This window comes from Pseudoliparis swirei, chromosome 10 (assembly GCF_029220125.1).
Source record: "Pseudoliparis swirei isolate HS2019 ecotype Mariana Trench chromosome 10, NWPU_hadal_v1, whole genome shotgun sequence".
Taxonomy (NCBI): Eukaryota; Metazoa; Chordata; class Actinopteri; order Perciformes; family Liparidae; genus Pseudoliparis; species Pseudoliparis swirei.
Genome location: NC_079397.1, coordinates 17,724,715 through 17,739,579, shown reverse-complemented (window position 1 = coordinate 17,739,579; position 14,865 = coordinate 17,724,715). Strand labels below are relative to the sequence as shown.

The 14,865-nt window shown below is 47.2% G+C and overlaps 1 protein-coding gene across 1 annotated transcript in view; it reads left to right on the top strand.

Annotated features, from left to right (window-relative positions):
- LOC130200402 (synapsin-3-like) overlaps positions 1 to 14,865 on the top strand; it is a 79,574-nt gene continuing 64,709 nt past the window's right edge. The window contains exons 1-5 of the mRNA XM_056424660.1: positions 1 to 39; positions 3,980 to 4,412; positions 7,446 to 7,503; positions 10,765 to 10,856; positions 14,155 to 14,311. Of these exons, the coding sequence (XP_056280635.1) occupies positions 4,018 to 4,412; positions 7,446 to 7,503; positions 10,765 to 10,856; positions 14,155 to 14,311 (702 nt within the window). The 5' untranslated portion in view covers positions 1 to 39; positions 3,980 to 4,017. The remainder of the gene's footprint in view (positions 40 to 3,979; positions 4,413 to 7,445; positions 7,504 to 10,764; positions 10,857 to 14,154; positions 14,312 to 14,865) is intronic.

Here is a 14,865-nt window from a genome sequence, read left to right as displayed (position 1 = left end):
GTCATCATTCGAGACGTGCTCATCACAGACCACCCTCAGGTAATTCGATGTTGCGCATATATTGCGTCCATCCTTCCAACGCGCGCGCGTGCATGTGCGTGTGCATGTGCGTGTGCGTGTGCGTGTGCGTGTGCGTGTGTGTGTGTGTCTCGCGCTGCGGGCTGTGCTTCAGGGATAAATTAGCCTCTCCGAACAGAAGCTCATCTTTCTGTATTTTTAATTCCCCCCGTTAGTCTCATCGTGGTTCCCCGGATGGGGGACCCGCGCGCGCTGCGGCCTGGCGGCTCGGTGCTGGGGGAGAGTATCTGTGTATCTGTGCAGGGATTCCCCCCTCAGCCCCCCCCCCCCCCATGACTGTGACCGTGGATTACAAAGGAGGGACGGGGGGTTGTAAAGTCAGATCCCTGTCATGGACCCTGAACGCACCGCGTGGGTCGAAGCCAACTGTAGCTCCTGAAGCTGAGGCCATTCACCCTTCATTTTTACCAATTTGGCCAAAAATGAGCGACCGATATTGAATATTTTTTATAAATATAAAAGAAAGTCTCCGCCCACTTTGGTCCCCATGTAAACAAACTATGAGTATCATCACATGAGGGTAGATTTGTGTCTTTATTACGCAAACAAACAAACAAACAAAAGGTTTTGAGAGCAAATTTCTCGTTTGTAAGTAAATTAATTGATAGTTTTGCCATGAGGGACTACTTTCATTTTACAAGTGGTTATTAATGTTTAATTTTAACCAACATTTTACGATAAATGAACACAAAAGACCCTCAAACCAGGTTTGTACCTGTGAGTTTGAAACAAGTCGAGAGATTTCTGTGTTTATTTCCTCCTCCATCGAGGTTTCATGCGGCCGCTCCGTGAGAGGATGGCTCATGTTTCCGTTAAAATGTGGTATTTCAACCAGAATGTAATGGTGTGTGCAGGCTGCTGTCAGCCAACTGGGATCAAACCACAGCCAGGGCTCGCCTGTGACTCTCTGATGTCCAGCTTCCCTTTAAGGCGCTCGTTGCCGAGCAGCTCGACCTTTAGCGCTGACGACATCGCTGAGAAACAAACAATGAAATATGAATCTCAAGTCCGTCCTCGAGTTATCTCGTCTGTCTCCGGACACACGGCCTCAGCGTGAAGGGAAGGTTCAAGCCACTCGTGATCACCCCGCTGACCTCCTTGTCCTTATCGGCCGGTCCGGTGCGTCTCCGTGGGCAACGGGCCTCACAGAGGAGACTGATGTAGGAGTTGTGGTGATGTGGAGGCTGCTGTGTTGTGGGAGGAGCTTCAACAACCAGCTGACGTTCATATGGAAACGATGCATCAGCAGAATGCTCGTCATGTCTTCTGATATTAATGAAATCGGGGCGGTGCATTTTATTAAGTAGGGCTGTCGCTTTGTTATGAAGTGCAATATTTTGTTGTTCAGCAGCTCAAAAATGTGGGAGTTGTTCCTGATCCGATGTGAGAGGTCAAAGGTCAGGGATGTCGATGTGTCCAGATTGAGGGGAGTTTGTAATTTGTGATATTGGGCAAAACAAAATATACTGAATTCCATTGAATTTTATTGTATGATTGCATGAAAATCCCCAAAGATTATGCTCCATTGAAGAAGACAGGTCAGAGGGAGAAGGTCAGAGGTCAGTTCTCCCTCCTGTCGTTGCCTTAGTGAGGTCGCAGTGAGGTCGCAGTGAGGTCGCAGTGAGGTCGCAGTGAGGTCGCAGTGAGGTCACAGTGAGGTCACAGTGAGGTCGCAGTGAGGTCGCAGTGAGGTCGCAGTGAGGTCGCAGTGAGGTCGCAGCGCGGTGACTCGGCTCCGACGCCTCGACTTCCTCCATCTGGAACGATCCGTCTGAGATTCAGTGTTCTTGTCGAAAAACGATGTCCCCGTTTTTCACGTCTCGTCTGGTTTCGCTCGACGTCGCCCTGAAAGTGTTCCTCGCGGCTCCAAACCGCCGGCGTCCTCACGAGCTGCCGCTTCACACGTTGCGCAACACGCCGATTGAAATAAGCAGCGGGCCTCCACACGTCCTCCCGCCGCCACGTCACGCTAGCGCCGCTGCTTCCGAGGCGGCGCGTATCGTGGCTTCGTGAGTCACGCCGTCAGTCAGGCTTCTGGACGCCGCTCGCGGGTCTGATTGGTGGAGGAACAGCGTGCGAGGGTTTTATTGATGACCGTAGAGCCGCAGCGGGGAGCTGACCGGCCTTGGAGAGTGGAATCGGCCTGAGATTCTGAGATTCTGAGATTAGTTGTCGTGATTCTCACACGTGTGACGAGCGACTGGAAGAATTTGTTTTCGGAGGAAACTGAATGTTACTTTCAGATGTCGACGATTGGCACAACATGAACATTTGTCTTTCATGTTGGTGGTTTTCATCTTGGGATGTGTTCCAACACAAGTGTGGATCATATACACATTATTTGGTTATGAATACTAAATATCAACTCTTGAAATAGCTTCCAGAAAGGCAGGCGTTACATTGGCTGGTGTTTGATATCGAAGCCTTAAAGAGACAGTAGTCCGATTGTATGCTTCACTCTTCTGTTTCAGGCAGCGTCAGAAACGCAGCAGGGAAAAACTGTCTTTGGAGATGCCTTCACTGACCGTCGGTCACGGGGACATTCTGACAGAACGTCATCGGGAATATTTACGTCATAGATTTCAGGCGGACGGACGAAAAACCCGGTATCCATGGCGACAGCGCTGACGGCAGGTGGTGATTGTCACGACCTTCCATCTGGCAGCGAGTCCAACACGTTTATTTATATCCCCCCCCCCCCCCCCCCCCCCCAGAATGCCTTGGGGCAGGTGGAAGCTCTCTTCATTCACAGCATTTGGTCTCTGCCATCCCCGATCGATGTCACTCTCGACCCCCCCCCCCCTGGTTCTGTTCATAGAACATTGAAAAATGGCCATAATTTGACATGTTTGAATTGATTTTGTTATTTTTGGGTCCAATAATCCCAAAACCCAAATATTTGTTTGTTCATTATCAAAGTCCTCAAAGAGAATCTTCACACATTAGAAGCGTGAAGTGACCCACGAGTTCCTGGAGCAGAAAGACGACTTCTGGAGGCTGTCGGTTCATCTTCTGTCCATAAATCTTTTAGTTGACGGCTAAAGAAACTCAAAAGAAAGATAATTATATTAATGCAAGTAGGAGTTGGTTTCTAAATGATATGAAAGTTTCCTACAAAGAAACCTGGAATACAACAAACAGAGTTTACATATGATTTAGAATAAAAAAATAAATAAAAAAAGATGTAATTGTTAATAGTTGAATTTTTTTTAAAATAACAATAAATAACCAGAAATAAATAAGAACAAAATTGAATATGATTGTCTGATCAGGGGCTTCACGGCCTCACGGCCTCACGGGCCTCACGGGGTTTGAGTTCACGGGAGCCGCCCGGTGGTGATGTGTGGAACAGCAGATCATCAGGAGGAGGAACAGATAACCGGCAGGAAGGAAACCGCCATCTCCCTTCAGCCGCGACCCGCCAATTACAAGATGTGTAGAATGGAGATGCAAAGACCCCCAGCAGGGGCCCCGGAGGCCCCCCGTCATTACGGAGCGAAGCCTGTGATTACCGCTGAGCCACAGTCCCTTCTTTTACTCCTCCGATATATCTGCTTGGAGACTCGACTCACTGCCTCAGTGATGGCGCTCTGTGTGGAGACGTCATGTGACTTAACCACGCCCCTTTTTAGAGTTGACACCAACAGGTGTTATCAAAATATCCCAAATACGTGGATAACCTATCTATTGTTCTCATGTCCACATAAAGCGCGATATAAATTAAATGTATTATTAATATTATCATCTGCACCGTAACTCGTGTTTATCCCGAGTGACATCATGTGTTACAGAATGACGACCAATCAGAACTCTTTAAACTGTGAGTTCAGCTTTAAGGATTTAACACCAGGTGTCACGCATAATGAGATGTTCTCCTCGTGTTTCTTTGCCCTCCGCGCAGGACTTCAGGCATTCTTCCCGACGGACCCGCCCAGCGCCATGAACTACCTCCGGCGCCGCCTGTCCGACAGCAGCTTCGTGGCCAACCTGCCCAACGGCTACATGATGGACGTGCAGCGGCCGCCGGCCCCGGCCTCCTCCGCTTCCTCGCCGGCCTCCCCGGCCGCCGAGCGGCGGCAGCCCCCGAGCGTCCCGCCCCCGGCCTCCAACCCGCCGGCCCCGGGCTCGGGTTCCGCTCCGGGGGGAGGGGGGGGCGGGGGGGGCTTCCTCAGCTCCTTCTCCAGCGTGGTGAAGAGCGCCCAGATGGCCCAGAACGTCGCCGCCGCCGCGCACGCCAAGTCGGCGGCGAGCGCGGCCGACGGGGCTCCGCCCCCTAAACCCGTCGTACGCAAACCCAAGACCCTGCTGGTCATCGACGACCTGCACACGGACTGGTAGGTGGACCTGCCTGTGTGTGTGTGTGTGTATCTTAGCCTGTGTGTGTATTTTTGCCTGCGTGTGTGTGTCACATTCACACCTCGTACACTACAGGTCAAACGTTTGGGGTCACGCAGACAATTTGTTTGTCACTTTTATATATCAAAATAATATAAATTGAATATAAAATCTAGTCCAGACATTAATGTAGTTCTTCTTGTGGCTCAAAGGAAGGCCAGTTTTATAGCTTCTCTCAGCAGCATAACTGTTTTCAGCTGTGCTCACAAAAAGGGTTTTCAAGGGTTTTCTACCCCTCCGCTAGTCTTCTAAGGCGATAACTCAATGTACCATTAGAACAATGGAGATGGGCCTCTACACACCTCTGTAGAGACTTCATTACACACCAGAGAATAGTCATGTACACATTAACTATGTAGAGAGTTTATGATTCATTTAATATTATCTTTAATAAAAAATAAGGACATTTCTATGTGACCTTAAACTCTTGAGCGGTCGTATACATCGTGAATCTTAACGTGCACGTTGAAGGTCTTTGTCCTTCTCTGACGTGCAGCCGTTCATCTTGTTGGTTTCTCCAGGATCAATACGCCACAATCATCCGGGATCATTATGCACTGAAGCATCACGGGGGATCAAATATGATCACTTCGTTAAAGCGGGTGGCAGAAGCACCGCGGTGGTTTCAGAGCTCTTCAAAGGCACGAGGACTCTTTGTTGTTTATCCCCCTGAAATCCCCCCAAAGTGCTGACGTCATCGTCGTGTTTGTGATGATCAACCAGACTCTGAGTCTTCACTCAACTCACGATGGACATCCACAACATGGAGAAGATTTTGGCTTAGTGGGAAAAATGTGTTACATAACACCTCAAAGACCTGATTATATTGTCATAAATCAATGAATGTACAATAGAGAATAGATCACTCCTAATTAGGCATCGATTAGACATTTAATTGAGTTTATTTATTTACAGATGTCTCTCAGACGTTTGAAATTACATTTCCAGATGCTCATTTTAGTTAAATGTGTAAAAATATAGGATAAACAACAAAAGAAGAGAACAATGTCTGAATTAGGAGTGATCTATTCTCGAATGTACATGCATTCATTTATAAAAATAAAATCAGGTCTTTGAGGTGTATGTTTGTTGTTTATACTATATTTTACACTTCTTGGTCTAAATATGTATTTAACTCAAATGAGCATCTTCTAAAAATCTGGACATGCAATTTCAAATGTCTGAGAGACATCTGTAAATAAATAAACTCAATTAAATGTCTAATTGATGCCTAGTTTCAATTAAAAAAGATAGTAATAAAAAAGAGTTATAGAGTTAACTTCTGTCGCCTGTACGGCGGGACTGACCCTCCACATGGCTCTCAGATGGAAACATTAATACGATAAATATAGCTTTTAATATCAATATTTAATCTTGATCAATATACAGTACCTTACATTAAAACACACGTACCTGTAGTGGCCGCTAGGTGTCGCTGCAGGTTCACGTTCAGCTCCTCAGTCGCGTTGAGGCTCTGTGTCGCAGTGACGGGCTTCGGCCAGCAGGGGGCGCCGCGCCACAGCCTCAGAGGCTCAAACACTCAACGCTCAGGTGGTTCTCTCTCTTCTGCATCGACTTAGAACCTGGACCCCAGGATCCACTCCGAGTCTCCCGTTGATATTCTAACCTCAGTGGTGACGGTGTGGATGAAGGTGTGGATGTGATGTGGTGGATGTGGTGATGTGGTGACGGTGGTGACGGTGTGGATGAAGGTGTGGATGTGATGTGGTGACGGTGTGGATGTGGTGGATGTGATGACGGTGTCCGTCCCTCCGCCGCTCTCCTCCTCTCGGGGTTTGAGTCCTCCTGGTCGTTCCTGCAGAGAGTCTGAAGGTTTCCATGGAGACGCTGCTCCGTCCTGACAGGCTGGGCCTCCAATCAGGACGGAGGCAAAATTGTCTTTCTCTCTCTCTCTCTCTCTTTGTTATTCATTCAATCAATACAATATTATTATATATAATATAAAAAACAGAAAGACTGACGATGTAAAGGTAGAAGCAAAGATGCTGATATATTCCTATCCTAAATTATTAGAATCAAATAAATCAGATAATTAATATAAAATAAAGAAAAAGAACAAATAAAATAAAATAATAAGGCCTGACTTAAACTTAAACTTCCCAAACTTTTAAAAGAAATAACAAAGTTAACCACGTAGCACATGATTTTTATCAGCAGATTATTAAAAACATGTATTCTGTTCTCTCGGACGATGTTTGTACGATTTTTGTCGTTTCTGCATTTCAAAGTCAAAGTCAAAGTCAGTTTTATTTGTCAATTTTCCATATGTGCAAACATACAGAAGATCGAAATTGCGTTTCTCTTCTGTCCAACATAAAGTGAATTGTGCAACATATAGACAACATAGAGTGCAAAAATAGTAAAAAACATGTGAACATATAGACAGCATAAAGTGCATAGACAACATAAAGTGCAAAAATAGTAAGAAACATGTAAACATATAGACAACATAAATTGTGAGAGAGGACGGAGTGGGAGGATGGGGAGAGTTCAGCTTCCTGACCGCCTGGTGGATGAAGCTGTTGGACAGCCTGGCGGTGTGAGCCCGGAGGCTCCGGTACCTCCTCCCAGAGGGCAGGAGGCTGAAGAGACCGTGTGAGGGGTGGCAGGGGTCACTCACAATCGAGGTCGCTTTGCGGGTGAGGCGGGTGTTGTATATGTCCTGCAGGGATGGGAGGGGGGGGAGTGAGGCACCCATGATCCTTCCAGCTGCCTTCACTATGCGCTGCAGGGCGTTCCTGCTGTGGTCTGTGCAGCTTCCGCCCCACACAGTGATGCAGCTGGTCAGGATGCTCTCCATGGTGCCGCGGTAGAAGGTGCACATGATGGATGGGGGGCTCCCTGCTTTCCTCAGTTTCCGGAGGAAGTAGAGGCGCCTCTGTGCTTTCTTTGCCAGCGATGTAGTGTTGGCTGTCCACGAGCTGAACATTTTGTCGTCCGTGTTTCTGCAGGGCGAAGTATTTCAGAGGGAAGAAGCTGAACGGAGAGTACGAGATCCAGGTGGAGCAGGTACGCCACATTCACCGTCTATTCACGTTCAGATATTAAAATATAATAAATATCACACCTTTAAACTACGGCATTTGAACATGTGGATGAGCTCCCATCAGACATTTAGCCCCTCCCATCAGACATGTAGCCCCTCCCATCATACATGTAGCCCCTCCCATTATACATGTAGCCCCTCCCATCAGACATGTAGCCCCTCCCATCAGACATGTATCCCCTGCCATCAGACATGTAGCCCCTCCCATCAGACATGTAGCCCCTCCCATCAGACATGTAGGCCCTCCCATCAGACATGTAGCCCCTCTTTTTCGTTTGGCGGGCCCCTGAAAAATGATATTGATGCCATTATATTCTAATAAATAACAAGTCAGCACATTTCTATCTGTGTGCTAAGTGGTTACTTTTTTTTTTTTTTTTAGTTTGGAAAGTTTAAGTTTAACTCAGGCCTAATTTTTTTATTTTCTTTAAACTTTTTCTTTATTTTATATTAATTATCTGATTTATTTGATAATAATAATTTCGGATAGGAATATATCATCATCTTTGCTTCTACCTTTACATCGTCAGTCACTGTTTTGTATGTTATATATAATAATATTGTATTGGAATGATTGAATGAATAAAATACACAATAATGACATAATTAAAGCTTCTAAAATATTCATGGTATTGGTTGGATACTCGGTATCGGTCCAGGAGAGAGAGAGAGAGAGAGAGGGATGGAAGAAAAAGAGAGAGAGAGAGAGAGGGAAGGAAGGAAGAAAGAAAAAGAGGACCACAAAGATCTGGCCCGGGGGTTTACCCTCCCCCGCTGTGGTTACATCGCCTCATGGGAGCGAGAGGCAGGACTTCTCTGGCGCAGTTAATTCGGACATTTATGTTAATACCCAAAATCTCACCCATGGCTCCCACTGTGACCCCCCCCCCCACCCCCGGGTCGCCCCGCTAATTGCCTCCGCAGCCAGACCCCGGCGCTCGCCCTCGGGCTCGATGGAAACACGATCTCTGTGTGAAGCGCCGGCGACATGCTGAGATGAACCCTTTCAGGAGGCGGCCATGAAAACCAGAGGGCCGGCTCCCGGTTCCTCTCGAGTCCCCCCCCCCCCCCTCAGGGCGACAGGGAATAGACTTTTATTTTTGTGTTTTAAACGACACACACCGACAGTGGGAGGAGTCCTTTCCCTTGTTCCTCGGTCATGACAGGTGACTGAGAACATCTCTCAGGGTTTGTAATTGAAGTTGAGTAAAGCGATCCGACATGACGGGCGTCCAGCGGCCTGCCGGCTTCTCCTCAAGCTCTTCTTCTGTGGTAGAACAATTCAATTCACTTTATTTCATACAGCCCAATATCACAAAACACCAATTTGCCTTTTTTGGCTTCACAATCTGTACTCATACGACCTTTGACCTCTCACATCGGATCAGGAAAAACTCACAAGAAATAGAAAAAGAGCCTTTTCGAGGCGTAAAAGCTGAAGGAGCCTTCAGGAGAGCAGAGGAGGCTCTGCAGGGCCTCGTGTGGTTGGGGCTGGAAGTGAACAACATTCAGCTGGATACCAAACGTCCTCCTGGACTCTGCTCCTCCTCCCAGATTAACAACTGAAAGCTGTTCTTAATTCAGTTTGAATGCAGCTCAACAAGCTCTGCCCCCCCCCCGTGTACCACTTCCTGTTTCCCTTTCCCAGGGCGAGAGCTGCTCCCAGACAAGTGTCTGAATTTGTTCCCCTGGTGGTAACCACGGTGCTGTGAAAAGCGCCTCCTGTTCTGGCTCCTGGCCCCGTGGCCCCGCACCGGCCACTCCATCCATTACTGCCCAATGACGGCGGCCGTTAGCGCGCCTCTCACCCCGGAACCGGCCAATCGGAGACGACCTGGAACACCACAAATGCTGCCCACTCTCTTGGTTTTATCAGCTTGCAGCAAAAGTCAACGGAGGCCCCCGTGTGTTGTTTGGATGGGGCTGGTTTAGGAGTGATGGAGGATGTGTGAGTGTGAGTGTGTGAGTGTGTGTGTGTGTGTGTGTGTGAGTGTGCGGTCCTTTTGAGCGAGGCACACAGATGTTTCTTTCATAGGCGAGTAGAAAAGAGCCGTGAAAAGGGAAAGGAGCCAAGTGGATGTGAGCGCTGTCCCTTTAAATAAGATTACGGCATGTACTCCCCGCCCCCCCCCCCCCCTGCTCTTCCCCAGAGTGCAACACAATAATTAAAAGAGGTGGGTGTTGTTGTTTTGGCAAAAAACTACGTGAACCCCAGTTTGGTGACGTTGGTGCATTCTCTTCAGACCGACTTACCCCCCCAAGCTGCGTTTACGGGCCCCCGGGTGGAAGGGACGTTTATCTCTTGAGAGAATATCGCTGTATTTCCTTTTCATGTCGATTAAAGCGCGTTGAAGCAGGTTTACGTGATCATCGCGGGACGAGAAGGTGCAGATAGCGGCTGAGACTTAACTCGCTATGCAAATGGGCAGCAGCCGGGTTGAGCGGAGGGTCAGCCGGAGGATTTCATCCCCGTCCATGTTGGCGCCGCTGGAGGCGGATCGACAGGAGGCGCGTGACGGCATCGGCTTGTGATCACACGTCAAACCCGCCGCGAGCTAGAAGGTTGTTGTTGTTGTGCTGTTGTTGTGACGCAGACTTGTTTTCCCAGTCGTATAATAATATAATTCTATAAGGTTTCCCGATGAACTCAGAGCCCTCTAGTGGTGGAGCGCCGTAATGAGACGGGAACGTTGGAGCCGGTTCAACAGCGAGAGTCACCAAGGAAATTGAGTTGTCGGCTCCTTGTCCATCGAGAGAGAGGCCGTTCCCAGAAGTCGAGCCCCCCCCCCCCCCCCTCAAATACCTCTGGGAGTTTGACTGAGTCATTAGTCGCCGGGCTACGGCCTCCACAAGGCGCTCACTGTCCAGAGGACACAGGCTGGCTGCTCACTTCATTTGCCTCCTCTCTCTCTCTCTTTCTGTCTCTCTCTCTCTCTCTTTCTGTCTCTCTCAATTCAATTCACAATTCAACTCTCCGCCTCTCTCTCTCTTTCTCTCTCTCTCTCTCTGTCTCTCGCTCTCTGCCTCTGAGTCTCTCTCTCTCCATCTTTTATAAGAAAGCTGTTGAGTTTTAAGTGCCGGATCTCCATCACATCACTTTTCACATAAAGGTCAAAGGTCAAGAGAACATTTCTATCTCCCGGGTCCATCAGAGATAGTCCCGGGTCCTCCTCCTCCTCGTGTAACCACGCCCCTCTGTCCTTCTTCTTCTCTTCCTGCAACAGGCCGAGTTCTCAGAGATCAACCTGGCGTCCTACGTCCACTCGGGCTGCATGGTGGACATGCAGGTGAACAAAGGCGGGACCAGAGTGGTCAGGTGAGTGAGAGGGGGGGGGGGGGGGAGGAGTCGACTCCTGTGCAATGTGTTCACTGCACCAGTGAGCCGGCACAAAGACACCTGTTTCCTTTCTCTCGGTCGCATTGTGCATATGTATATATATATATATATATAACATACATACATTTTAATCACACTTATAACCCTCAAAAACTGTTTTATAAATAATATAAAATAAAGAAAATTTGGTTAGGTTTAGGGTTAGGGTTATGGTTAGGGTTAGGGCTTAGCCGGACATCGTGTGGTGTCTCGGTGGAAGAGAAATTGCTCGTGTCATCTCCAGTTCACACGGACGTTGTTTCCATGGATAATTTTCGTTGACTGGATTTTCTTTTTTAAAGTTCAACAAAGCTCCGGTTGAGGTCGTTTTTCCCTCGGCGGTTTCCCCGTGTCCCGTAGGTGGAGGGAAGGTTTCAGCTAGATTACGTTAGCAGAGCCCGGTCTGAAGGTCTTGCTGCCCTGAAAGCATCCGGTCTGATCCAGACGGGGGCCCGGCCCTCCGACCTCTCCAATCCCTCCAGAACAGGGAACAAGACTCTGACTTCTTTGGTTACCACAGGTGACGAATTACTGCGAGACCACACAGAATTCACACACTCGCACTCACAGAAACAGGCTTTACCCCCCCCCCCCCCCCCATTTTAATCAGTGAAGGAACCGTCCGCCCGGAGCGGCCTCAACACCTAATACCTCAGACGGGTTCAGCTTATTACAGAGCAAACGAGGAGGCCTGAGGGGGGCCTCCTCAAGCAGCCATGTGACGGTAATGAATTCATACGGAGGCCCACTCCACCATTCTGCTGTTGTGATGTAACCATGAATACAAATGGCTCCCGCTCATTCACTCCAACTCAGAACAACGCTCGTTAGCCGCTTCCCGGAGGTCATGGAGGGCTCTAATGCTCTTTGACCTTCATCACGTGGAGACGATCCAGAGCTTTGGCATCCCTGACCGGGCCACCGGCCGAGATCCAGAGCCACCGGGCCACGGGCCACAACCACAGGGAGCCTCAGATCCACAGCAGGAGTCCCTGTAGAAGAGTTTCTCAGGGTTCAAAAAACTAGAAGAGAGCAACGTTAACTTTGAACCTTTTGATCAGACTCCTCGAACATGTTGGATCACCACCGTCAGCCGAGAGCAGACATAGTCACGTAAACAGTTTGGGGTCACGTAGAAATGTCCTTATTTACCATGAGTAATACCATAAGTAACACCATAAGTAACACCATGAGTAACACCATAAGTAACACCATGAGTAATACCATAAGTAATACCATGAGTAACACCATGAGTAACACCATGAGTAATACCATAAGTAATACCATGAGTAACACCATAAGTAATACCATGAGTAATACCATGAGTAATACCATGAGTAACACCATGAGTAATACCATGAGTAATACCATGAGTAACACCATGAGTAACACCATGAGTAATACCATGAGTAATACCATGAGTAACACCATGAGTAACACCATGAGTAATACCATGAGTAATACCATGAGTAACACCATGAGTAATACCATGAGTAATACCATGAGTAACACCATGAGTAATACCATGAGTAATACCATGAGTAACACCATGAGTAATACCATGAGTAACACCATGAGTAACACCATGAGTAATACCATGAGTAACACCATGAGTAACACCATGAGTAACACCATGAGTAATACCGTGAGTAACACCGTGAGTAACACCATGAGTAATACCATGAGTAACACCATGAGTAACACCATGAGTAACACCATGAGTAATACCATGAGTAACACCATGAGTAACACCATGAGTAACACCATGAGTAATACCATGAGTAACACCATGAGTAATACCATGAGTAACACCATGAGTAACACCATGAGTAACACCATGAGTAACACCATAAGTAATACCATGAGTAACACCATGAGTAACACCATAAGTAACACCATGAGTAATACCATGAGTAACACCATGAGTAATACCATGAGTAACACCATGAGTAATACCATGAGTAACACCATGAGTAATACCATGAGTAACACCATGAGTAACACCATGAGTAACACCATGAGTAACACCATAAGTAATACCATGAGTAACACCATGAGTAACACCATGAGTAACACCATGAGTAACACCATGAGTAACACCATGAGTAACACCATGAGTAACACCATGAGTAACACCATGAGTAACACCATGAGTAATACCATGAGTAACACCATGAGTAACACCATGAGTAACACCATGAGTAACACCATGAGTAACACCATGAGTAATACCATGAGTAACACCATAAATACCATGAGTAACACCATGAGTAATACCATGAGTAACACCATGAGTAATACCATGAGTAACACCATGAGTAATACCATGAGTAATACCATAAGTAATACCATGAGTAACACCATGAGTAATACCATGAGTAATACCATGAGTAATACCATGAGTAATACCATGAGTAATACCATGAGTAACACCATGAGTAATACCATGAGTAATACCATGACTAATACCATGAGTAACACCATGAGTAATACCATGAGTAACACCATGAGTAACACCATGAGTAATACCATGAGTAATACCATGAGTAACACCATGAGTAATACCATGAGTAATACCATGAGTAATACCATGAGTAACACCATGAGTAATACCATGAGTAACACCATGAGTAATACCATGACTAATACCATGAGTAACACCATGAGTAACACCATGAGTAATACCATGAGTAACACCATGAGTAACACCATAAGTAATACCATGAGTAATACCATGACTAATACCATGAGTAACACCATGAGTAATACCATGAGTAAAACCATGAATAATGAGTAGTGGGTCCTTTAGAGTGGGGTCCATTAGAGTGGGTTCCTTTAGAGTGGGGTCCATTAGAGTAGGTTCCTTTAGAGTGGGGTCCATTAGAGTAGGTTCCTTTAGAGTGGGGTCCATTAGAGTAGGTTCCTTTAGAGTGGGGTTCCTTTAGAGTGGGGTCCATTCGAGTTGGTCCAGCATGCTAATACCTCCTTAATGCTCAATGCTATGGTGCCGCTCCAACTTTCCCATATAAGTAACATGCTTGTAAGTCGCTCTGGATAAAAGGGTTAGCTAAATGACGTGAAACGTAAAGATGAAAAACGATTCCACCATCATTATGACATTCTCCCCATAGAAGACCTTAAAGTCACTTTACACGCTCCTAAAACCTGACGTGCCGTTGTCATGGCAGCTGTGACCACGCCTCCCTCTCTGATGGTTCCCGTGTCCGTGCCGCTGCAGGTCCTTCAAGCCGGACTTCGTCCTGGTCCGCCAACACGCCTACAGCATGGTCCCCGGGGAGGACTTCAGGAACCTGGTGATCGGCCTGCATTTCGGCGGCGTGCCGGGCAGCAACTCGCTCTTCTCCATCTACAACTTCTGCAGCAAGCCGTGGGTGGTAAGCAACATGCAGCGTGGACCCACAGAGGGGTCTGTTTGCTTTGTCATGCAGGGTTCGTACGCTCATGGAAAACCTGGAAGTCACGGCATTTACTTTTTTCCAGGCCTAGAAAAGTCCTGAAAAAAATATCCACAAAGTTTTGGAAAAGTCATGGAAATGTGTTCATTGGTCATGAGGATGAACCTGTTCATTGGTCATGAAGATGAACCTGTTCATTGGTCATGAGGATGAACCTGTTCATTGGTCATGTGGATGAATCTGTTCATTGGTCATGAGGATGAACCTGTTCATTGGTCATGTGATGAACCTGTTCATTGGTCATGTGGATGAACCTGTTCATTGGTCATGTGGATGAACCTGTTCATTGGTCATGAGGATGAACCTGTTCATTGGTCATGAGGATGAACCTGTTCATTGGTCATGTGGATGAACCTGTTCATTGGTCATGTGGATGAACCTGTTCATTGGTCATGAGGATGAACCTGTTCATTGGTCATGTGATGAACCTGTTCATTGGTCATGTGGATGAACCTGTTCATTGGTCATGTGGA